Source organism: Carcharodon carcharias, chromosome 2, assembly GCF_017639515.1.
Source record: "Carcharodon carcharias isolate sCarCar2 chromosome 2, sCarCar2.pri, whole genome shotgun sequence".
NCBI classification, from domain to species: domain Eukaryota; kingdom Metazoa; phylum Chordata; class Chondrichthyes; order Lamniformes; family Lamnidae; genus Carcharodon; species Carcharodon carcharias.
In genome coordinates, this window is record NC_054468.1 from 8,654,387 (window position 1) to 8,679,232 (window position 24,846).

The 24,846-nt window shown below is 46.8% G+C and overlaps 1 protein-coding gene across 1 annotated transcript in view; it reads right to left on the bottom strand.

The window, feature by feature from the left end:
• Positions 1-1,004: 1,004 nt before the first annotated feature.
• Positions 1,005-24,846, bottom strand: part of slc2a2 (solute carrier family 2 member 2) — a 45,489-nt gene continuing 21,647 nt past the window's right edge. The window contains exons 7-11 of the mRNA XM_041182766.1: positions 16,970-17,157; positions 10,116-10,220; positions 7,108-7,209; positions 6,183-6,386; positions 1,005-3,924 (exon numbers count right to left, since the gene is read on the bottom strand). Of these exons, the coding sequence (XP_041038700.1) occupies positions 3,724-3,924; positions 6,183-6,386; positions 7,108-7,209; positions 10,116-10,220; positions 16,970-17,157 (800 nt within the window). The 3' untranslated portion in view covers positions 1,005-3,723. The remainder of the gene's footprint in view (positions 3,925-6,182; positions 6,387-7,107; positions 7,210-10,115; positions 10,221-16,969; positions 17,158-24,846) is intronic.

Genomic DNA, 24,846 nt, shown 5'->3' on the forward strand with positions numbered 1-24,846 from the left:
GCCAGGGTAAGGCAACCATCTCATCACTCTAAACTCACACACTCACAAACCCATCACACACTCACTGGCATCTCACTCACCGCCAGCTCAATTCAAGGGACATCACCACCCACTCTCCCACCACACCCTCACATCTCCATCCAACCTTATCTCCTCTGGAGACAGCCCCCTCAGCCCTCACCATCTTCAGCCCACTTGCACAGATCAATATGTGCCCCCACACACACCCTGGGATACCATCCTTCCCCAGTACAACCCTCACCCTGCAGCCTCCCCCTTTGCCTGAGGCCACTTCTCCCCCCTTCCCCAAGCAAGCCCTAGTCCTGCAGCCATTGTAAAGTCACCCCATCTGACGGCTGGTCTGGGAGGTAGAGACTTGCCCGGGAGCCGTCCCCCCCACTAAAAGTGATGCTATGCGAAGCCTGGTGCTGAGGTCCATGAGTGCTGACGGAAGCAAGGTGGGCAAACAAGCCTCGAAGTCCAGGGCATAGTGCAGCTCACCAGGTGCACTTTGCTTATGTACAGTTGTGAAACATGCCAGAGTGTAATCACACAGACGTACCCAGATGATCCATCGTTGGGGGAATGATTCTGGTGAGCAGGGCTTATAATGAGATGCCTAAAGTATTGAACTTTTAAAATTTTTTAAAATTAATTCACGGGATGTGGGTTTCGCTGGCTGGGCCAGCGTTTATTGCCCATCCCTAGTCGCCCTTGAGAAGGTGGTGGTGAGCTGCCTTCTTGAACAGCTGCAGTCCATATGGTGTAGGTACATCCACAGTGCTGTTAGGGAGGGAGTTCCAGGATTTTGACCCAGCAACAGTGAAGGAACTGTGACATATTTCCAAGTCAGGATGGTGAGTGACTTGGAGTGGAACTACCAGGTGGTGGTGTTCCCATCTATCTGCTGCCCTTGTCCTTCTAGGGGGTAGCAGTTGTGGGTTTGGAATGTGCTGTCTCAGGAGCCTTGGTGAATTCCTGCAGTGCATCTTGTAGATGGTATACACTGCTGCTACTGTGCGTCGGTGGTGGAGGGAGTGAATGTTTGTGGATGGGGTGCCAATCAAGTGGGCTGCTTTGCCCTGGACAGTGTCAAGCTTCTTGGTGGAATTTTACTGTCCCATCGAGGCAGGAGCTGTGGTGGAACCGTTCAAAACTCCATTGACTTTGGCAGGACCATAAAATCCCATCGGCGTAAAATTCCGCACACAGGGACAAAAAATAAAATTGATTTCATGACAATATTAGCGATTTAATTTTTAAAAATCATGCATTGGTCTTTCTTAAAAAAAAATACTGAACAGGTTCATGGGATTTAAATCCAACCTTGCGCATTACAAATCTCTGCTCAGATGACATTCATTTAGAGGTAGGCAGTGAGTAATATGTTCCTCTGCAGATTGGTTTCCATGAATCATTTGTTTGTATTAACGTCAGAGCTAATTCCACAATTCATGATCACTTGGGCCAAGGAAGCCAGAGCTAACTCTCTATACACCCACTTTACCATCCCCTCCCCAATCCAATTCCATGCCACACTGCCTACGAGTGTAAACTTTGGGACTAGGAGTGGGGCGTTGTCCAAATTAACCCTAGACTTCCCAAAATGGTCTCTCAGAGGCAAATAATTGGGTGGGAGCAGTGATGGGGCGATGAGTTCAGGGCTGGGTGATTGAGATGACAGTCATCACCCAGATGAAAGTATCAGCAAATGCCTCTTCCATATTGCTTCTGTGCAATCTGGAATCCCAGGAAGTCACCGGAGTGAAAATTGAATCAGTGGAATCCCCAATCCGCCATTTGCAACAGTCAGGCAAAAACTATATTTAAAGAAATGAACAATTACAGGCAGTTTATTTAATTCAGAGGTCATCGCATAACTGATTGTCCACCTCTGACCTTCTCCAGAAGTTTGCAGCACTCCATTACCTCCTTTTAAAACCACAAGAGCAGCAGCTGAATGATCACAAGTGGGAGGTGGCTAGAAACAGTTCACATGGCTCAAAATGGCCCAAATTTTGCAGTCAGCAGTGAAGCAGTGGTCCTCACCAATGCTCTTGAAGAAAGCCGCTCAGAAAGATCCAGCAATATCTCAGGCATGGGTCTCCCCTTTCCCGACATTAATTTGAATTTGGCACCAAGTTCAGGGGATCTCCATGCGTCCAGAAAAATGATGTCATCAAGCAGGGGTAAGGAACCAATAACATTGAAATATTCTCACAGACAGCAAACCAGGAAGTTAAATGCACTGATTATCCTTCATTTTCCAAAACATTATATTAAAAGTTATGGATTTTTTTTTTCTCACATTAGAAAAATGTTATCTTACACAAATATAAAAGTAGTTTTCCAAATTGTTCAGTAGTTGCGACTCTGTTCCCTATTAAAAGCTCAGTAAAACCTCATTAACAAGGTGTAACTTCTTTTGTAGCTGGTTAACAAGATTACTGATTAAAAGGTGCAGTTTTCATCAATCCGGTGATTTCTGAAGATTAGCATCTGCAGAGACTTCAGCAGTGTACCGTCTGAAGGAGCAGAAAATCACTGACTGCAAGGTTTTCACCATTAACTGTGCATGTGTGAATGGCAGATGTTTCTGTCAGTTTCATAGGGTACTTACTGATAGCATCGTTAAAACCACAGTTTTAATATTAATTATAGACAAGATTTTAGAACAATACCGCTGGGTAGATAACGTTGACTTTGAAATTATCTGGTAATAACACAGAAGGGCATGGAATTCAATTTGGGTGAAGTGGGGTGGGGGGGGCGAAATCACAATTTGCATGGCAGTAGGTCATGTCCCTGTTATACACCGTGCAGCACCATTACCCTTTGCAATGAAATCAGTGACCATGAAAAATCAGGCAAACTGTGTAACGGACACCAATGCTCATTTTTGCACTCCCCTTCCCCAAAAGTTGAATTCCATCCCCAAAGCCCTTATCAGTTCATCTGAAATGATTCTTTTATCTAGCAGTGTTGCTGATCCATTCAACGTAAAGGGGTTAATTTCTGTTTTTAGCCCAAAAGGGTAATTAACTTCATTCAAACAAGTTAAGTATTTATCCATTAATTCCACACATAGTAATCTCTGGGCTGTTGCTGATAAGCACCATTCATATTGTGTTCTCACTTTATCAATCTTTCTCAGTAGTGAATCGATAACTGGATTATTCTCGACCATCGCTCAAAAGGACTTATTGTTTTCTCCCCATCTCGAATGCTTTTAAGTGAAAGTGTTCAAAGAAAACAGAGAAAAAGAAATTGGTGATGTTCCTCCTGGGTGATTCACAGTGGTTTGCAGGAAATTAGTCTTAAATTCCTGAAGACTCCAGAGCAATCATGGAGGGTTGGCCAAATGATCTCAATCTTCCATCTCCAGAAAAGCGTCGAGTGGGACAAAGGGGTAATCCAGACCATATCGGGATCCTGCCCAAACTGGTGTCCAGTCCACACTGGGACCCAGCACTCACCGGGAAATCTGTTTTAACAAATGCTCTTACTTGGCCATTCTTTGGACAATACCAACATGCGTTGCAGGTCGTTCTGGTTCCCTCTAACGATGAAGGAAGAGAGAAAGCAATTTTCCAACAATGCACTTCCCGCTGTAGGTACCTCATTTTACATGGTTCCTGTTCCAGTCTTAGTTTGAATACTTTCATCTCAATGTGCACAGCAGCAAGGCTTAGCATCCCCTCTCTTTCCCCCTCATCCACCCAGTTAGGCCTCTGTGGTGCCCAAATATTCCAGTTCAGTAGCAGAAGCTTTCAGGGGCCCTGATGAGGATTTCTTGCTTCGGAATCCTTGCACGATCTGTTCAAATGTCTTGCCTTTTGTCTCGGGCACCTTGAAGTGCGTGAACAAGGTGAAACCAAAGAGAAGCCCAGCAAAAATGACAAACACATAAGGGCCACACAATTCCTGTAGAGAGAATGTGCAGAGAACGTCTTAAAAAGAGGGAGTGGTCAATCAGCCTCAATAGGATCGAGTCAAACACGGTTCTAATTTTGCATTTGAATCACAGACTGACAGTAGTTTACAGCACAGTAGAAGCCATTTGGCCCATCATGTCTATGCCAGCTCTTTGCTGGAGCAATCTACTACTAATCTCATTGCTCAATCTCTCACCATAGCCCCCTATCAATCCCACACCATTGTCCCTAATCCATTCTCTCCTCATTGCCCCAAATGTTCCTCTATTTCAAATATTAATCTTTTAAAAGATGCAACAGTTTCTGCCTCAACCACTGGCTGAGGCATGTGAAGAGGAATATTTTCAGGGCTACAGGAAAAGGGCAGGGGAGTGGGGCTAGCTGAGAGCTGGCTCAGGCTCGATGGGCCAGATGGCCATCTTCGGCGCTGTAATCATCCTATGATTCTAAAATATCCCATGCTCCAACAGCCCTCTGTGTGAAGGCATTTCTTATACACCCCTCTCACACTCTTACAGAGACCCTCGTCACTGAGGCTCCAACATGAGGATGTACTTTTTACCCTTTACAACCTACGAAAATCCTTCATTGTTCTAACAAGTTCAGTTACTTCTGTCAGCCTTCTCTGCTCTAGATGAAATAATCCTGGTGTCACAAGTCTCTTCTGACAACTATAGTTTCAGATCGGTGGGTCATTCTGGTGATGCTGTGCTCTAGCTTTGCAATGGTTTTAATTAAGTTGTAATGGTGGAGAGTGTAGAGCTGGAGATTGGGGTGGTTCCATTACATCGTATCCCATTCATTTTCCACTCATTAGAATTTCCTGATCAATTGGGGACAGGTGCATGTTATAGTAGGAAACGGATGTGATTGGATCTACCAGCTAGTCTGCCGATGGGTTATAAAACAACATTCCAATTTGATCATGTCAGACTCCGGCTGATGAGAAAGATTAAGAAGTGCCCTCACTTAATTCTATCTCGGCTATGCTGGGCACCATGATTCTTGGTTTTCACCCAGTCCTCTCAATAAAAGTCAGCCTTTGCCTGCCGTTCACCCACCACCCCTAAGCTCACCAATCTACTTTGGCTCCCAGTTAAGTAACAGCTCGATTTTAAAACTCTCATCTGTCTTTTCAAATCCCTTCATGGTCTCTCCCCTCCCTATCTCCGTAGCGTCCTCCAGCCCCACAACCCTCTGAGATCTCTGTGCTTCTCCAATTCTGACCTCTTGTAGACCCCCAATTTTAAACAGTGACTATGTCTTCAGTTCAGAAACAGAATTACCTGGAAAAACTCAGCAGGTCTGGCAGCATCGGCGGAGAAGAAAAGAGTTGACGTTTCGAGTCCTCATGACCCTTCAGCAGAATTGAGTGAATATTAGGAGAGGTGAAATATAAGCTGGTTTAAGGTGGGGGAGTTGGGTGGGGGGAGAGAAGTTGGAGGGGAGGTGGTGTGGTTTTAGGGACAAGCAAGCAGTGATAGGAGCAGTTAATCAAAAGATGTCACAGACAAAAGAACAAAAGAACACAGAGGTGTTGAAGGTCTTTTGTCTGTGACATCTTTTGATTATCTGCCCCTATCACTGCTTACTTGTCCCTACAACCACATTGCCCCCACCCCCACTTCTCTCCCCCCACCCAAACCCCTCCCCCACCTTAAACCAGCTTATATTTCACCCCTTTCCTAATATTCACTCAGTTCTGTTGAAGGGTCATGAGGACTCAAAACGTCAACTCTTTTCTTCTCCACCGATGCTGCCAGACCTGCTGAGTTTTTCCAGGTAATTCTGTTTTTTGTTTTGGATTTCCAGCATCCGCAGTTTTTTGTTTTTATCACTGTCTTCAGTTACCTGGACCCTAAACTGGTATTCCTTCTGTAAACCTCTCTGCCTCTCTATGTCTCTCCTTTAAGATGTTCCTTAAAACTTACCTGACTAAATGTTTGTGCATTGTCCTTATATCTCTTTAAGTGGCTCAAGTCAAATTAGTTATAGTGACACTCCTGTGAAGCACTTTGGGACATTTTTGCTACATTTAAAGTGCTAAATAAATGAAAGTTGTTGTGCTTGAGTTTAGTAGTGCCATTTTATCATGGTCTTTAGTGTGTTAGAAAACCCTGAACTGAAACCCTGTAAGTGAATACTGGAGACCCCACCATCGTGAAAAAAGGCACCTTAAGGTACCAGGCTGGATTATTCCCTACAGGGTGACAAATTGTTGAGAAAGCAGGCTGTAAATCTTCTTACCATGATGTATGGGAAGCACATTCCCACGATGAAGTTACAGGTCCAGTTGCAGAAACCCGCAATGGTTATAGCAGCCGGCCGAGTCCCCTGACTAAATAGCTCAGCTACGATGAACCAGGGGATCGGACCTGGTCCGATCTCAAAGAAGGCTACGAAGATAAAGATGGCCGCCATGCTCAGGTAGCTCATCCACGTGAAGGTATGCTGAGGAAAGGGAGGAAAAGCACTCAGAATTCAGGAGACACAATAAATGGCGCATCAAAAAAATTGACAAGAATCAAACCAGAACTGAGAGGTTAGAACTAACTGTAAAGTCTGAACAGGCTGGGGCTCTCTTCTCTGAAAACAATAAGGCTGAGGGGTGATCAGGTGGAGGCTTTTATGATAAACATGAGATTTAAAATATAAGAATAATATAAAAATATAAGAAATATAAATATAAGCCTCTCATAAATCCAACAGGAAATTCAGGAAAAACTCCTTTAGCCAGAGAATGGTGAGAATGTAGAACATGGTGCCAGATGGACAAGTTGAGGTAAATAAGAAGATGTATAAACACATGAGGGTGAAAGGAATAGGATTTATTGATCGGATTAGATGAAGAGGGGTGGGAGGAGGTTGGAATAAAGCATAAACACTGCCATGAACAGATGGACTGAATGGCCTGTTTCTGTGCTGTAGTCTCGATGTGAGTGTAGCTAAAAAAAAAAGTCAGAAGATAAAAGGGACCCTTTCATGGCCCCTGTATGGAGGGGCAAACTGCAAGTTGGTGGGTGACTACACTTTAAGAGTGTGCCATTGGTTGTGAAGCCCTTTGGAAGGTTCTGAGGTTGTTGACGGCATACGCAAACGCAAACTCTTTCTTGACACGCAATGTTTACAGGCACCAGTAGCTGGGTGTATTTTTTGCTCCAATCCCACTCACCTGGAAAACCAGCCCGATTGTCATGACAACCGCACAGCAACACATCCCAGCCAGACCCACTATGTACAGGGACCGACGCCCAGCATGTTCTACCAGGAAGACCTAAAGAGACACACATGTCAGAGGAAGCAGAACACATCCAGTCTACAAGTCCCCAGTGATGCTGCTGCTTTTCATGCGCCACACCTAAGATTCCTCCAGCCAAGCAACAAGCCTTGGCTTGTGAATATGTATCCTTTTATCTACCTTGTCCGTACATCTTGCAGATTTCCTATTCTTTCTTTTCCCCTTTTTTCAGCCCTGTCCTCCCAATGAAGCTGTAGACTCGTGCTGAGGGATGTCTCTAGATTTACCAATATCTGGTCCAATCTTAGGAACATAGGAACAGTAGGAGGCCATTCAGCCCCTCAAGCTCCACTATTCTATTACATCATGGTTAATCTATTCCCCACATTCATTCATTAGCCTTTGCCCCATATCTCTGTGTAACCAACAAAATCTGTCAATCTCTGTCTTAAAATCTCCAATTTTCTCCCCGTTGCCACAGCCATTGTGGGTGAAAGTTCCAGAAATCCACTTTGTGTGAGGAAGTACCTACTAATTTCACTCCTACACAGCCTAGTTCAAATGTTAATATTTTGTCCACATATATTCTTCATTCCCCAGTCAGAGGAAATATTTTCTCTATCTACCCTTTTGGATCTTTAAACTCTTGACTCGTGAGCCCATGTAGTTAATGCCAGCAAACTATGCAACTCTTTTTATGCTTTCATGTAATGTGAGTGCCACTGGTAACTCCAGCATTTATTGCTCATCCATAATTGCTCTTGGAAAGCTAGCGGTCAGCCACCTCCTTGAACCATTGTACAGAGGAATCGCAGCAGAACCAACTCTTGGGTCACATTTTCCAGGAGGGTTCACCCTATTCCAAACAGGAACAAGGGCTCTGGCCAGGTTTCAGATATCAGGGCTCATATTAGGAGGAATATTTCCATTTTAGATCTGTTGGACTGATGTTGCTATGGAAATGCACGTTCTTTCATCCTCTTCCTCTCTAATGCTTCTAACTATTGCTGACCATGATTGTAAAAGTTCAATTCAGCTTTGACAAAATGTTCTGATCTTAAAGGCTAAGAGATTAGAGTAAACAAGCAATTGGAAATTATTAACTAGCTCCACTCTAACAGCCAAAAAAGAAGTAGCAAAATACCGCTGATGCTGCAAATTTGAGATTGAATTAGAAAATGCTGAGAAGTACTCAGCATGTTGGTAGCATCTGTGTGGACAAGGAAATAGCTTTAACATTTTAGTTCAATGATTTGCTCTGACTCCTCGCAGGGATCCAGTTCCAGGGGTACCGCTATCCCTTCGGTAAAAGCCCAAGTCACCGTTTTTCACATGTTGGTCACCAACCTTGGCTGAGTGTTTTTTTCTCAGGGTCACTGAGGTTAACTGTAGATCATCTACATTGTCCACACTGAGAACAGCTACCTCAGCACGGACTAACAATGAAACCTGGGACATTGCTGACCTGTGCTGGAACCACTGAGCCTTTTGGTAGTGCTTGCTGTATTAAAATATTGGGTAGGACTCATGTCTGTCAGTCAGTACATCGTGGGTTGAGGCCCCTTAGAGGGGGTGCAATAAGGGTTCACATCATTGATTCCTGTGGTTAAGGAACTATCCTATGAGGATAGTTTGAGTATGAGAGGTGAACTCATGGAAATTTGTAAAATTTTCAGAGGGTTTGATAGGGTAGGTACAAAGAGTCTCTTTCCCCTGGTTGGAATGACTAGAAATAGGGGTTAAAGCTTTATGATAATGGGGTCTGACTGGCTGAGGAGAAAATTCTTTATTTGGAGGGTTGCAAATTTGTGGAATTCTCCACTGTGGATGCTCAGTTGTTGAGAAATCTAGGCTGACACCCCAATGGAGTACAGACAGAGTGCTGCATTGTCAGAAGTCCTCTCTTTCAGATGAGATGTTAAATGAGGCCTCTCAGCTGTGTGTAAAGACCCCATGGCACTATTTCAGAGAAGAACAGGGGAGTTCTCCCATATTGATCCCTCAATCCAGATCACTAAAAACAGATTGGCCTGAATTTTTAGATCATCAGGAGCGAGCATGCGATTGGCAGGCCTGGGAGTGGCCAGGAAACAGACCCACCCCACCACCCCCACCCCCACCCCCCCAACCCCCCCACCGCAATTGGCCTCCGACTGCGGTTTCATGCTGGGTGGCCAATCAACATCCAGCCGGCACGAAATGCGGGCTAAAAAACTCAACGCTGCCTGGGTGGGGGGGGGCGGTGGGAAGAGGGTGGACGATGACATCAGCGCGGGCGTGGGTGAGCGCTGCCAGAGAGCTCCCTGAGGGCAGATAGCTGCCTCAGGGAGGGAGCTGTGGGCCTGCAAATAATGAAATGAAGCTGTAAAAAGCTGCAAAACAAAATTGCCCATCCATCACAATCAAGCACCTGAAAGCATCCCTCAAAGAAATGCTGGCCACAGACATTCCCTAGTGGAGATTTCATCATGCCGCTGCATGAGGTTTGATGAAAAATGTAAAGGCCGCCTGGTGATTCGCCAACCTTAGGCCATGAAAAATCGCTGACAATTTGTGCCGCTGAATTGTCAGCGGGTGTGTTTCCGATTTGTACGCACCCACTGAGCAAAATATTGCGTGAGTGCGCGATGATGTCAGGATGCTCGCCCAATGTCAACTTGCGCGATTTTACACCCATCTGGATTTGGCGCACGCCTGCCCGTGTGATGTAAAATTCTGCCCACTACCTGGTCATTATCACGTTGTTGTTTGTGGAAGCTTCCTGTGCGTAATGTGTTTGCCATATTTCCTACATTATAACAATGACTGCGCTTCAAAAGTACCTCACTGACTATGGAGCCCTTTGGGATGTGCTGAGGTTGCAACAAAGGGCTACGGAAATCCTTGTCTCTCTTTTGTTCATAGGGAAAGGTACCGAAAAAGTAATTTTTCTGACTACTTACGGAAACCACGGTGAAGATAATGTTGACCACTCCAACTCCGATTGTGGCGTAGACTGGGTGCAACAGACCAGCCTGTTTAAAAATAGCTGTGGAATAGTAGAATATCTAGAGTGAATAAGAAGAGAGAATGATTACAAGTTGTAACAGACAGCTGAGACTGGAGCAAACTGTGGGTTTGGAAGGAACTAGCACAACCATTGGGATCCCTGTGAGTTGAGATCACGATCCTGTGCCCTCTTGAATTAAGATCAAAATATAACTTTCTTCCCCTAGGACTTAGCCACTGGACAATGAGGTGAGTCAGGAATTATCAAGTCACACAGCACAGAAGAAAGCCATTTGGCCCATCATGCCTGCCTGTGCCAGCTCTTTGAAAAACCTATCCAGTTAGTCCCACCTCCCCGCTCTTTCCCCATAGCCCTGCAAATTTTCCTTTTCAAATATTTATCCAATTCTCTTTTGAAAGTTACTAATGAATCTGTATCCACCGCCCTTTCAGTCAATGCATTCTGGATCATAACAATTCACTGGGTAAAATAAAATCCCCCTCTTTGTCCCTCTGGTTCTTTTGGGAAAGTTATGTGATTAGGGTTTTCTGGGCTTTGACAAGGCTAGGGTAAGATACGAGTAACGTGTTATCAATGTACCAGAAATTAACTTGCTTCTGTCTAACTGTGTCTTCTGGCTTTTGATTGATTTCAGCATCCAATTATGCCAAAATTAAGCTAAGTGAAAGAAAAAAAGTGATTGGGTTGAAGTTTGACCAGGAAAGATTGATTGCGTGGGGCGTAAGTCAAAGTCAAGTTGAAGATGAACTAGATGGAGAAGGGCGAAGGTATTGGAGACAAAGACTAAGGTAGAATGGGAAAGGGGGTAATAAGGTGAGCAGAAATAAAGTGGTATTTTGAACTGAAATTGTTAACTTTAGACAATATTACTATGATGACAAAGCTTCCAACATTTGAATAATTTCATTCAAGCCATATTACTGCTTATCTCAATGTCACTATGGTTGAAGGTATAATTCAGTGCAACCCGCTTGCTGACATGTAAAATGATGCGTGGTGACTTCGGGGGGAACTCCCAACATCACCGCACCCCATTTAAATTTTCAGGAAGGCGGGAGCGCAGCAGAATCAACTGCGCACCCGCCGATCTGTCAATGGCCAATTGAGGCCATTGACAGAGTCAATTAAGCCATTAAAGGACCTGCCCGTCCAACCTTAATGTTGGCTGGTCGGCTGGGAGCCCCAGTGGGAACTAGAAAAAGCATCAAAGCTCATCCACCGGTGGGATGTGGTTTCATGTAGGTTTTAAAAAATTTTAATAAAGATTTTGTAAAAATTATGGACATGTCCCAACTGATGTAACATTGTCACACGAGGGGACATGTAAGGGAAATTTTATCTTTCTATTTTTGTCTTTTTTACATGTGCAGCCGAACTCCCTGAGGCTGCACTTAGCCTCAGGGAGATGTGAGCTCTTTCATGCACATGCGCAAAAGAGCGCACTCTCGATTTTGGGATCCCCCAGCCCACACAGGAGGCACATAGCCTGCCCATGTAGAATGGCGCCTCGGCTCTGATCGGGGGCACCAATCGGAAGTGTGCCCACCCAACAACTTTCCCCCCCAACAGGGGGAAAATTCAGCCCAGTGAGTTTCAGCCATGGTTCACTGGGTAACACTTTTGCCTTAGGGTCAAAAGTCACTCCAGAGATTTGAATCCATAATCCAGTTGATACGCCTGGTGCAGTAATGAGTGCTGCATTGTCAGGTGTCACATCTTTTGAATAAGACATTAAACCAAGGTCCTGCTTGCCTTTTCATGCAAATGTAAAAGATCCTATGGAGAAGGAGCAGGAGATTTCTCCCCAGTGTCCTGGCTAATCTTTTTCCCTCATTCAACATCACTAAAACAGATGATCTGGTCATAACTACATTGTTGTTTGTGGGATCTTACTCTGTGCAAATTGGCTGTGGCATTTCCTGCATTACAACTTTAAAACAAAATATTCATTCATGAGACATGGGCATTGCTGGCTGGGCCAGCATTTATTGCCCATTCCTAATTGCCCTTGTGAAGGTGGTGATGAGCTGCCTTCTTGAACCGCTGCAGTCCATGTGGTTTAGGAACACCAGCAGTGTCAGGCCCAGGTCAATGTCAGGTGATCCATTTGGTTCCAATCCTTTTAGACTTCATAGCTGTTTGATACAACAGAGTGGCTTGTTAGGCCATTTAAGAGTCAACCACATTGCTGTGCGTCTGGAGCCACGTGTCGTCCAGACCGGGCAAGGACAGCAGATTTCCAGGCATTAATGAACTAGATGGATTTTGACAACAATTAACAATGATGGGTATTTTAAAATAACAAATTAATAATCAAAGGGGACAAACTAACAGATTGTCAAGAGATTAAATGAACAAATAAAAGGGGAAGCCCCTTAAAGGGGCCGGTAACAAAAGGAAAAACTGCAACAGCAACTTAAAATGGTCAAAACAAAATGTGATTTTGGGTGTCAGTAATGCCCCAGCAGTGCCCTTTGGCCATGGAAGGCCTTTAACATGCTGACGGGTACCATGTGCTCCCCCTGAAGGGACACCTGACTGCAAAAGAGAGGCAGTCAGTTGGGTGATACGAGATGGGTTCACAATGATAGGTGCAAGGTCACCATTACTGAGATTAGCTTCTTTAATTCTAGGTTTACTAATTTAAATTCCACTAGATGCCATGGTGGGATTTCAACCCATGGGCAAGATTTTCCCGTCGGCATGTGGGAGTGGGCCCCACATGTCCGCGTGTAAAATGACTCACGGTGAGGTTGGGCAAGCGTCCCGATGTCACCGTACGCCAACGCGATATTTGGCTGGGTGGGTGTGCGATGATCTCCGATGTGTGCCCGCCATTATTTAACAGGCCACTTAAGGCCCTTGAGGCGCCAATCGATGGCGATTTTTCAGTGCCTGTGTGATCTTCAGGTCGGCGCATGGGCACAACGGGCAGGCGGGTAGGAGACATTTGTATTAACCTCATCCACAGGCAGGATAAGAGGATTCACTGGGGTCGCGAGTGTGCTCTGTCAAATATTTATTTTTTAAAGTTATTGAAACTTGCCTGCGTGATCTGCAATATTTCAAAACGCATCCCAGCTGCTCTGTCTGGACTCTTAACCTTCAGGTCAGCACTCTGCAGTGAGGGATCTTTTCTGGGCCTGCAGCTTTCAGGAAGCCTTCCCTTAGCCTGGGAATGGGAGCTGAACTCTCCACTGGAGGCAGCTCCTCTGAGGGGAGGAGGCCAGGAGTCCACATTCAGCCTCCGGGGGAGCCACCTTTGGGAGGACAGGCGCAGGCACAAGGGGCGCAGGGCCAAGAGGTAGTCCAAGGTGGAAGGGGCCACAGAAGACGCCACTATCCTGCTGCCAGGGTTTACAGATGGCGAAGCAGCTACCTCAATATGTCTGAGGTGCAGTGACGAAGGAGGCTCCGTCTCTCAAGAGAGACAGTCACCTCCATCTGTCAGATGATTGGCCCTGAGATCTCCCCTAACTGTGTGGGTGGACACCCCATGCCAGTGGCTCTAAAGATCGCAGCTGCCCTCCACTTCTATGCCTTTGGCTCCTTCCAGGGCTCGGTGGGTGATCTTTGCGGTGTCTCCCAATCAGCTGTCCACACTTGTGTCAAGCAGGTCACAGACGCTCTGTTCAGACGGGCATTGACCTTCATCCACTTCTGCTGGGACCAGGCAAGTCAGACACAGTGAGCCAGAGGCTTCGCGGCCATTGCTGGCTTCCCCCGTGTCCAGGGTGCTATAGACTGTACACATGTGGCCATCAAGGCACCAGCAGGTGAGCCCAGTGCCTTCATCAACAGGAAGGGCTTCCACTCCATGAACGTGCAGATAGTGTGTGACCACAGGATGCTGATTCTACAAGGCTGTGCAAGGTACCCAGGCAGCTCCCACAACACCTACATCCTCAGACACTCCCAGGTGCTGGGGCTCTTCAGTGCTCCAGCCCGGCTGGATGGATGGCTGCTGGGTGACAAGGGCTATCCCCTCAGAAGGTGGCTCATGACGCCTCTCCCCCATCCAAGAACAGAGGCGGAGCAGCGGTACAATAGGAGCCACAGCTCCACAGGGGCTGTGGTGGAGAGAGCCATCGGTCTTCTCAAGACGCGCTTCCAATGCCTGGACCACTCGGGGGGCGCACTCCCCCCGACACAGATCATGTGTCAGTGATAGTGTTTGCATGCTGCACTCTCCACAATCTTGTGCTGGAAAGGGGGGGACACAGTGGACGTTTCCGGGTGCTACGTCTTGGTGCTGCCCCATCGCTGGGAGTGGTATCTGAGCCAGCCTGCTGACAGCTGCCCTGTTGGCCTCGATGACCTTGGCGATCGTCCTCTGGCCCGTGGAGCCTGTGCTGACCCCGCCTGGGAGGGAGCTGCCGGTTCCACAGCTGGCACCTCCCCAGTCGTCGCAGCCTCACCAAATGCAACGGTTACTGGGAGAGGGGCGGAGGAGCTGCCGCCTTCATTCGGAGCGGCCTGAGAGGAGCTCGCAGAGATGCCAGGCAGCTGCTGCACCAACGTGAGGTCACTTTGGACCTCCCTGCTCACCGTGGATGGATGGGCACCGAGCTGGGAAAGTTGATGCCCAGACCATCTCCCACACTGACACTGACCAGCTGAGGTCAATGCTGATGTGAGGGCTTGCAGGTCAGAGTGCATCCCCAGGAAGCCCTGATGGGTATCCTGAAGGAGCCTCTCCATTAGAGTCGCCATTTTCTCCATGGAGGACGCATGGCGCTCGGACATGTGGCTCATTGATTCAGCAATCATTGGTGTAGACTCCTTCACCACGGACACCAAGCCAAGCATAGCCTCATGTATCTCTCCCAGATGCTCCCGCACACCCAGCCGCATTTCCTGCTCCTGCTGCATCGCGGAGAACTCCAGAGGCACATCACCAGGCACCGACTGAGCATGTGCCTGGTCCCCTGCAGTCCTCCAACTGCTGGCACCATGGGCACTCTCTGTCTCTGCCAGTTCCTCCAGCAACTGTGGAGCGTCCTCACCCCTGTGCCCTGGGACACTAGCCGATGTTCTAATTCCGACTGAGGTGCTAGTATCTGCGCTGGTACCTGCCTGGCAAAGATAGTGTGACGCTGGTGAGACTTCAGGCCCCTCAGGTGTGGGAGGGGTCCCCTGCTGCTCCTCCTCCTGGCCCCTGGATTACTAATCCAGCGACACCACCACTACACCACCACCTCCACCAAACTGTGACCATGCTTCAAAAAGGGTTGGGCTATATCTGGTCAAAAATACCTGGAAGTGCAAAATGGGCGATAGTGAATCAGCAGCCTGTTTTACATCCCACTCATTGAATCTTTTCCACCACTAATGCCCATTTTCACCAAACAGCATAGGCCAGCTTCACCTTGCAGGTTGCTTTGATTCTCAGGAGGTGAGGGAGTGATTATCAAGATCTGTGCAATTGAGGAGCAGTTTTGAAGGAACCATTATAATGAAAGCAAAATACTGCGGATGCTGGAATTCTGAAATAAGAACAAAAAATGCTGGAGAAACTCAGCAGGTCTGGCAGCATCTGCAGAGAGGGAAACAGAGTTAACATTTCAAGTCCATATTACTCTTCTTCAGAACAGCATTGATGGAACCTGTCTCTTTCTCATTGCAAACTTGTCAGTTTACAATTAGTCACCAATTAATCCAATCAGGAATTCAGGAGAAACTTCTTTATGCAGAGAATAGTGAGAATGTGGAATGCACTACCACAGGGATTGTTGAGGTGAATAGTGTAGATATAGTTAGAAACAATCTGGATAAACACATGAAGAAGAAAAGAATAGATGAATATGACAATAAGGTGAGTAGAAGAGGAGTGAGCTTAAATGTCAGCATGGGTCACTGGGGCTGAATGGCCTGTTTCTGTGCTGTAAATTCTATGTCATACCATAAGCTGGAAGCTTACAGAAGCCAACTGAATCAGTGAGAGACCCAAATCTCTGGAACTTCCAACAGCCCAAAGGTTAAATATGCCAGGCAGGAATCTCTGGTGTGAGACAGTGTCTGTGACCCCATGTCAATGCTGAATTAGCAGACTGTCAGGGACAATTTCGACACTGCAATAAATTATACAATTTGGCAATCACTGGTTAATGCTTCAAATATATAGCTGAGTTTTGTCACAAAACAAAAGAGAGGTAGCACCAACAGTACAAACTGTTATGGCCACCAACGACCAGATGAAATCTAATAGTAACGTTTGCCACTTTGGAGCAGAATATTACATCCTTTGCCATTTAATTACCATAGAAGGACAAATGAGCACAGTGATAGAGCAGTTATCTTACTGGACTAGTAATCCAGAAGGATCCAGAAGTGTAGTGGTTATATTACCGGACTAGTAATCCAGAGGGATACAGAAGTGTAGTGGTTACGTCCTCAAGTAATCATTCAATTGATGCCCTCCACCTGTATATACTCAACTTTAATGTATACAAATAACAGCTTCACTCTGTATCTAACCCCATGCTGAAACTGTCCTGGGAGTGTTTAATGGGGACAGTGTAGAGTGAGCTTTACTCTGTATCTAACCCCATGTTGTACCTGTCCTGGGAGTGTTTGATGGGGACAGTGTAGAGGGAGCTTTACTCTGTATCTAACCCCGTGCTGTACCTGTCCTGGGAGTGTTGATGTTGACAAAGTCGAGGCAGTTTTACTCTATACCTAACTCCGAGCTGTACCTGGGAGTGTTTGATGGAATAGCAATGTGTTTCAATCTTCAGCATCGACATGATGAATGAATCATTCACCAGTGGTGATGTTATCACTCACCGCGTTAATCCCAGAGAATTGCTGGGACATGTGCAGCATCAAGGCAACGATGATGGGCTGTTGGTAGCTGGAAGAGCAGAACAACTGCATCACGGACACCTTCTTCTCTTTCTGGATATCCTCCTTCTCCTTCTTCATCTCCTCAATATGCTTGTCAATGTCAGATGTCCCCAGTAATCTTTTCAAACCTGGCGAGAGTTGAAATAATTCATCGTCAAGATCAGTACAGAGGACAGAACAGACCTACACATAAATAAATACTGGCCCCAGGGCACTGCTGAGAACTCCTATGCTCTTCTTTGAAAATTGCCACGCCATCTTTTACATCCACATTATAGGCCAGATGTGGCCTCCGTGCCGTGTCACCCATGTCTACCAAAAGATGGCATCTCTGACAGTGCAGCACTCTCTCAATACCAACACAGACCATGTTAGTCTAGGTTTTCTGCTCAAGTCTCTGGAGTGGACTTGAGCCCATGACCTCCTGACTCAGAGGCAAAAGATAACGTTATTCAGAGAAGAATAGGGAAGCTCTCCCCTGTGCTCTGGGCCAATATTTATTCCTCAATTGAAATAAACAGGGGTAACCTGGTCATGATCACATTGTTGTTCATGGGAGCTCACTCTGTGCAAATTCAATGCTGCTTTTTACGACACTCCAACTCTGAATATACTTCAAAAGTGTTACAGTGCCCGGAACATGCTTTGAGACATCTTGAGACTGTGCTAGGCACTATAGAAATGCAAGTTTCTCTATATTTTATGAGCTGGGGCTCAAGAAACTTCCCAATCAGAACTCTGATTCCATTTTAAAACTGCTTTCCACGTTTTAATGAGTTAAGATGTTTCTAAGATGTTGTTAAAAGTTCAAGGAATTCAGAAAAGGGATAGTGCAGTACCAAGCTGCACCACCTCATTACTCTGCTGAAAATCTCTGCAATCCAAACTGTGTCTGTGCTTTGCCTCCCATCAAATGATTCCCTTTAATTAATGAGAACCACGCAAAGTACTTCATACAAAGCCAAAGATACGTCGACATTAGACTATTCTAGGGATCTATGTCAGGGTGACCTTCTTTTCTTGTTTAAATACAAACTAGAACAGGTGAGGAAAGTAGAGCTGAGTTTTAGCTCAGTGATTGCCGACCCATCCCTGGGTTAGACAGTTAGGAGTTCACGACTGACATCTAGATGAATACTTGTGTCCAGTATCTGGTGGATGTGGATAAACCCAGAATACCCTCTTCCCACACTCCATCCCCCCATCCCCATCCCACAACTTCTTCCCCTCTTCCACTCATTGTATATGGTGTAGGAGTCCAAAATACCCTCCCGCTGTATAGTGCTAACCCTCCCTGGGAGTAGGAAGGTCATGGCCGGGGAAGAAGTGTTCATATATGGTGGTCTGTGTTGCGGATGTTAACCATCCTCTGGGTCCTCCCATTGTTTCCACCGTTTTCTAAGGGAAGATTGTGAAGCTACAAAAACAATTCACCGAGGGAGTGCTGTACTGTCAGAGGCACTGCCTTTTGAACAAGCTGTTCAAGCAAAGCCATACGCTGTGGCATCATTTGAAGAAGAGCAGGGGAGTTCTCCTCAATAATAAAGCAGAAAATGCTGGAAAAGCTCAGCAGGTCTGACAGCATCTGTGAAGAGAGAAACAGAGCTGAGTCCGAAACATTAATTCTTTCTCCCCTCTCCACAGATGCTGTCAGGCCTGCTGAGTTTTTCCAGCATGTCCTGTTTTTATTTCAGATTTCCAGTGGTTGCAGTATTTTGCTTTTATTTTAGAGTTCTCCTCAGTGTCTTGGCCAATATCTATCCCTCAATCTGCATCACAAGAAAACAGATTCTCTGGTCATTACCCCACTGCTGTTCATGGGAACTTGCTGTGCACAATTTGGCCACTGCATTTCTGACATTCCAATATTGGCAACGCTTTAAAAAGTGCTTCATTGACTGTAAAGTGCTTTTGGGATGTCCTGAGGTTATGGGAGGTGTCATATAAATACAGGTCTTTCTTGCCCTTTTAATTGTGTTATCACAAACACGCAGATATAAAGGCACATAGAAACTCATCCACACACACAATAAAGTGAAACCAAATATCAGGTTAAACACTCATTTACCCCACTTCCGCTCTGCCGAGCTCCTGTGCTCAGCCAATCAGAGCTGAGAGCACAGAGCGTCAACTGTACCAGTGACCAATCACAGACACAGACAGATTAACCTTAATGCACTCATTCAGCCTGGAGTTTTGTCGTTCCCATGGGAACCATTTCCAGTCTGGGTTTAAAGTTACAAAATAAAACTCTCTTGTGGAAGAATATTTTGTGTTTATAGATTGTTGGGGGCCGATTATCATTAATAAATGTTCAGACGATGCCCTGAGCTGTTTCCCTGTGTGTTCAAGGCCTCTCGCTGTCCCAGCCTCCTTGCCCTCTCCTCTCTTTCTCGCAAGGGTGCTGACTCACAATGCCACAATTCTGTGGGAGCCTGCAATGCCTCTGTGACCTCACCCAAATAACCACTCTTCAGGTTGCTCTACAGAGCATGGAATATTCCACCATGTGGGGCATCAAATCAGAAACAGATTCTAAACCACCCTGCCCTCTCACATCACCGCCCACACCTAACTATCCTGCACCATGCCCTTCCCTGCAGCAGTTTGGCCATGAATAGGAACCCTGTCTGAATTGCCCATTCCCTATCCCTGGTACTGAGGCCAATTGTTTTGCAGCCTCCTTCCAACATCATTTGTGTGGGCACAGTTCTGGGTTGGTAACTAGGAGTGGCCTGGTCTAACCAGTTTAGATGGACTCCATGCAGTGAACTTAAATCCTGAGATAGTGGGCATTTGCCAAACCCCATCCTCCACCTTTGTCCCTCCAATAAAATCACACCGTTAAAACACAAGGGAATTTCGCAGAATTGTGGACAATCTGGGGATGGATACAACCTCTAAGCAACAGGATCTTGCATGTACCCAGTGCCTTTAATGGAGCAAAACATCCCCAGGCATTTCACAAGAAGGTGTATGTAATTTGACACCTAGCCACATTGGGAGATACTAGAGCAGGCAGGTTAGGCTTTTGAGGAGAGTGTTAAAGGGGAGTATAGAACGAAAGAGGTCTAGGGGGGAAATTCCAGGCATAGAAGTTGAGGGCCACTGTGACTATACAAGTTAAAAAGGTCTTACATACACATCGTTTTCAAATTCAGGCCTATTCAAGGTAATTAAAAAGGGATGTTTATTTTGAGTTGAAGGACCTGTAGTTTGATTTCATTTTCTTAAAAGCATTCAGAGACACTGGCATGGGGTGTTCACCCTTACAATCAGAGCTCATCTCAGGGTCGATCATCTGACAGATGGAGGTCACTGTCTCCCTGGAGAAGCAAAGGCTCCTTCAACATTGCACCGCAGGCATATTGAGGTAGCTGCATCGCCTCCTGTAAACCCTGGCAGCAGGATAGTGGCATCTTCTGTGCCCCCTTCTGCCTTGGACTGCCAGCTGGCCTTGCTCCCCCACTTGTGCCTGCATCTCTCCTCCCACAGGTCCCTCCCCTGGAAGCTGCATTGGGACACCTGGCCTCTTCTCTCTCCTGCCCCTCTCTTCCTCCTCAGAGGAGGTGCCTCCAGCGGAGACCACAATCCCCCCCAATCAGGGTGATGGAAGGCTGTCTGATACACAGAAGGGCCCACACGGTCTGAATCCTCCGGGGGCCTGGAAGACACCCATGAGTCCTGAAATGAAGCCTGGAAATGCTCAGAATGCAGCTCTGAAGCAAGGTGAAGCTGTCCAGTTCACAAAAACAACCAGCAGCACACGATCTCCAAAACCCCTCATTACTCATATTGATAATGCTGCTGACATTTCTCACCCTGCCCATGGATGAGATTTGCAAATTGTGACCTGCCCGCCTGCCCGTTTTGCCTGCGCGATGGCCTTAAAAAAAATCGCACGAGGCTACGTAAACTCGGAGACAATCGGTGTCTCAAGGCCTCTCAATTAATGGCGGACACACCTCGGTCTCCCTTGCACTCCCACCTAACGAAATATCGCGAGACTGCGCGTTGACATCAGCACGCTCGGCCGAAGTTAACGCACGCATTTCAGGCTCCAGCGGGTCAGGCCCAGTTAAAATCATTCGGAAAAGATCCGGAGGGAAGATGAGAACTTTTTTTTTTCACTCAGAGTTGTCAGGACCTGGAAAACACAGCCTGAAAAGCTGATTGAAGCCGATCTCATGAATAATTTTTCAAGGGAGTTGGCCAGGAATTTAGGGATGGGGGACATCTGTGGACAAACAGTGGGGGATGTGGTAATAAGAACCACTCTTTCAAACAGGCAGCACAGGCATAAAGGGCCAAATGGCTTCCTTCTGTACTGTACGTTCCTATTTTACAAGTCGTCACAGTCAGCAGGAATTCCTGTCCTCTGGGGAGGCACAGATTGAAAAGTCAAGCCCACCCTTCTCTTTAGTCCATGCTCAGGGTACATCTGAATTACCAAACAGGCATTAAAGTCTCCAAACAAGGCATGTAGGTTTTTTAAAAGAAGGATCAAGGGTCAACTGGAACCGAACACCACAGCCTCAGCGGCTACCGATCGAACTGCACCTTAGGATGGAGAGCAGGGCTTAACAGGAAATAATCCAGAAACAGACACCTGCTGGTTTCCTCCTCCCCCAGTCCCTCCCAGGCAAAAGACAAAGGCTTGTACACACAAATATTTCCACACATTAATTGGAGCTAAGTGCCAGATTAAACATTTGTTGCCCTGCCTCTGCTGTGCCTTCGACAAGCCCCCGTGCTCAGCCAATCAGGGCTGAGAACATGACTCATCAAACGTGTTGGTAATGAATTACAAACATCATCCTGTTACTGTGACGCACCCTGAAAGTACTCACTCAACCCGGATCCATGTCATCACCAATCCAGATCTAAGGTTTCGAAATAAAGTACTTTTGTAGAAGAAAGATTTGTGTTTATAGATTGTTGGGGGCTGATTGTCACTAATCAGTGCTCAGGCAATGCTCTGACCTGTTTCTCTATGTGCTCAAGATGTCCTGTTCACTCTCTGTGGTCCCAACAATTTGTTCCTCCCCATCCTCCCCTCTCTTTCCCTCAAGGTTGCTGACTCACGCTACCATGGGATTGTATGGCATTATACAAGCCTCTGCAGCCTCCCCCAAATAACTCCTCTTTAGATAGCTCTAGAGAACATGGAATCATCCACCATGTGGGGCGTCACGTTGGAGACTGATTCTAGATCCCTCCCCTACCCCCTCCCACACTTTCCTGCACTTACCAGCAGCAGCATGATTCAATGCATTGAGATTGGGCAATTCCCCTTTCTCTTCACTGGACTCACAATCCAGAGCCTCAGGCTAATTGCTCTGGGGACAAGGGTTCAAATCCCACAATGGCAGCTGGTGGAATTTAAATTTAGTTAATAAATCTGGAACTGAAAAGCTAGAGTCAGTAATGATGACCATGAAACTATCATCGCTTATTGTAAAACCCCATCTGGTTCACTAATGTCCTTTAGGGAAGGAAATCTGCCATCCTTACCTGGTCTGGCCTACATGTGACTCCAGACCCACAGCGATGTGGGTGACTCTTAACTGCTCCTCTGAAATGGCCGCATAAGCCACTCAGTTGTAACAAATTGTTATGAAGTCTAAAAGGAATGAAACTGGACAGACCACCCGACATTGACCGAGGCAACAATGGCAAACTCAGCCCTGTCAACTCTGCAAATTCCTCCTTATAAGATCTGGGAGCTTGTACCAAACTGGAAGAGCTGTCCCACTGACTAGTCAAGCAACATCCTGACATAGTCATACTCACAGAATCGTACATTACAGACAATGTCCCAGACACCACCATCACCGTCCCTGGGTATGTCATGTCCCACCTGCAGGACAGGCCCAGCAGAGGTGGCAGCACAGTGGTATATGGTCAGGATGCAGTTGCCTTGGGGGTCCTAAGCATGGACCTCACAGGACAAGGAAACCTCCTGCTGATTACCACATACTGCCTCCCCACCCCCCTCAGCTGGTGTTGATGCTGATGTCCTCCATGTTGAACACTGTTTGGAGGAAGCATTGAGAGTGGCAAGGACACAGACTGTACTCTGGGTGGGGGACTGCAATGTTCATCACTAAGACTGGTTGTCAACGCCACTGCTGACCAAACTGGTCGAGTCCTAAAGGACATTGTTGCTGGACTAGGGCTGGGATTTTCCCTGCCCGCCGGCGTTGGGCATGCTCGGTGGCACGAGCGGACAAAAATTTGCACGATCGGTTTCACGACGACATGAAGCCAGTTTGCCATCGTCTGCTCAGCCTGCTTTTCCCACCATCGGTCATTGGGAACCTCATGGTAGAACATCTATATATCATTGTTAGGCCTGTCCGCTGGAATTGTCCCCTCTGCACCCCCACCCCTCCCCCAACCAGATCGTCCATCCAAGTCAGCAGGAAAACACGCCTACATGTTTCACAACAGCACATAAGCAACGTGCTCCTGGAGGGCTGCACTCCTATCGGGACTTCAAGGCCCACCTTGCTTCAGGCAGCACTCACGGTCAACAGCTCCAGGCTTCACAGGCAGCACCACATCACTGTTAGGGGACTCACAGGCAGGTCTCTACCCACCAGACCAGCCGTAAGGCGGGGGGGGCTTTTCAATGGCTGCGGGGCTAGGGCTTGCTTGAAGGGGAAGAAGTGACCTCAGGCAAGGGAAGAGGCTGCAGGGCGAGGGCTGTACTGGGGAAATGGGGTATCCCAGGGTGTGTGGGCGGACACAAGTTGATCTGTGCAAATGGCTTCCAGATGATAAGGGCTGAGGAGGCAGTCTCCAGAGGAGATGAGGCCAGATGTGGATGTAACAATGTGTGTGACAATGGGTGGTGACATTCCTTGAGCTGGCAGTGAGTGAGATGCCAGTGAATATGTGATGGGCTAACATCCAGTGGTGATGTTAGAGTGACTGCCCTTGACATCAAGGCAGCATTTGACCGAGTGTGGCATCACTAGAATCAATGGGAATTAGGGGAAAAGGTCTCCACTGGTTGGAGTCGCACTTAGCACAAAGGAAGATGGTTGTGATTGTTGGAGGTCACTCATCTCAGTCCCAGGACATCACTGCTGGAGTTCCTCAGGATAGTACCCTAAGACCAACCATCTTCAGCTGCTTCATCATTGACCTTCCTTCCATCATAAGGTCAGAAGCGGGGATGTTCGCGGATGATTGCATAATGTTCAGCACCGTTTGTGACTCCTCAGATATTGAAGCAAATGCAGCAAAACCTGGACAATATCCAGGCTTGGGCTGACAAGTGACAAGTAACATTCACACAACACAAATGCTAGGTAATGACCATCTCCAACAAGAGAGAATCTAATCATCTCCCCTTCGCATTCAATGACATTACATTCGACGAATACCTCTACTATCAACATCCTGAGGGTTACCATTGACCCCAAAACTGAACTGGGACTAGCCATATAAATACTATGACTACACAAGCAGATCAGAGGCGGGGAATCCTGTGATGAGTAACTCACCTCCTGACTCCCCAAAGCCTGTCCACCATCTACAAGGCACAAGCCAGGAGTGTGATGGAATACTCTCCACTTGCCTGGATGAGTGCAGCTCCCACAACACTCAAGAAGCTCAACACCACCTCAGACAAAGCAGCCCTGCTTGATCAGCTCCCCATCCACCACCTTAAACATTCACTCCCTCCACCACCTTCACTGTCACTGGGTCAAATTCCCTTCCTGACAACACTGTGGGTGTACCTACACCGCATGGACCAGCAGCAGTTCAAGGCAGTGGCTCACTACCACCTTCTAAAGGGCATTTAT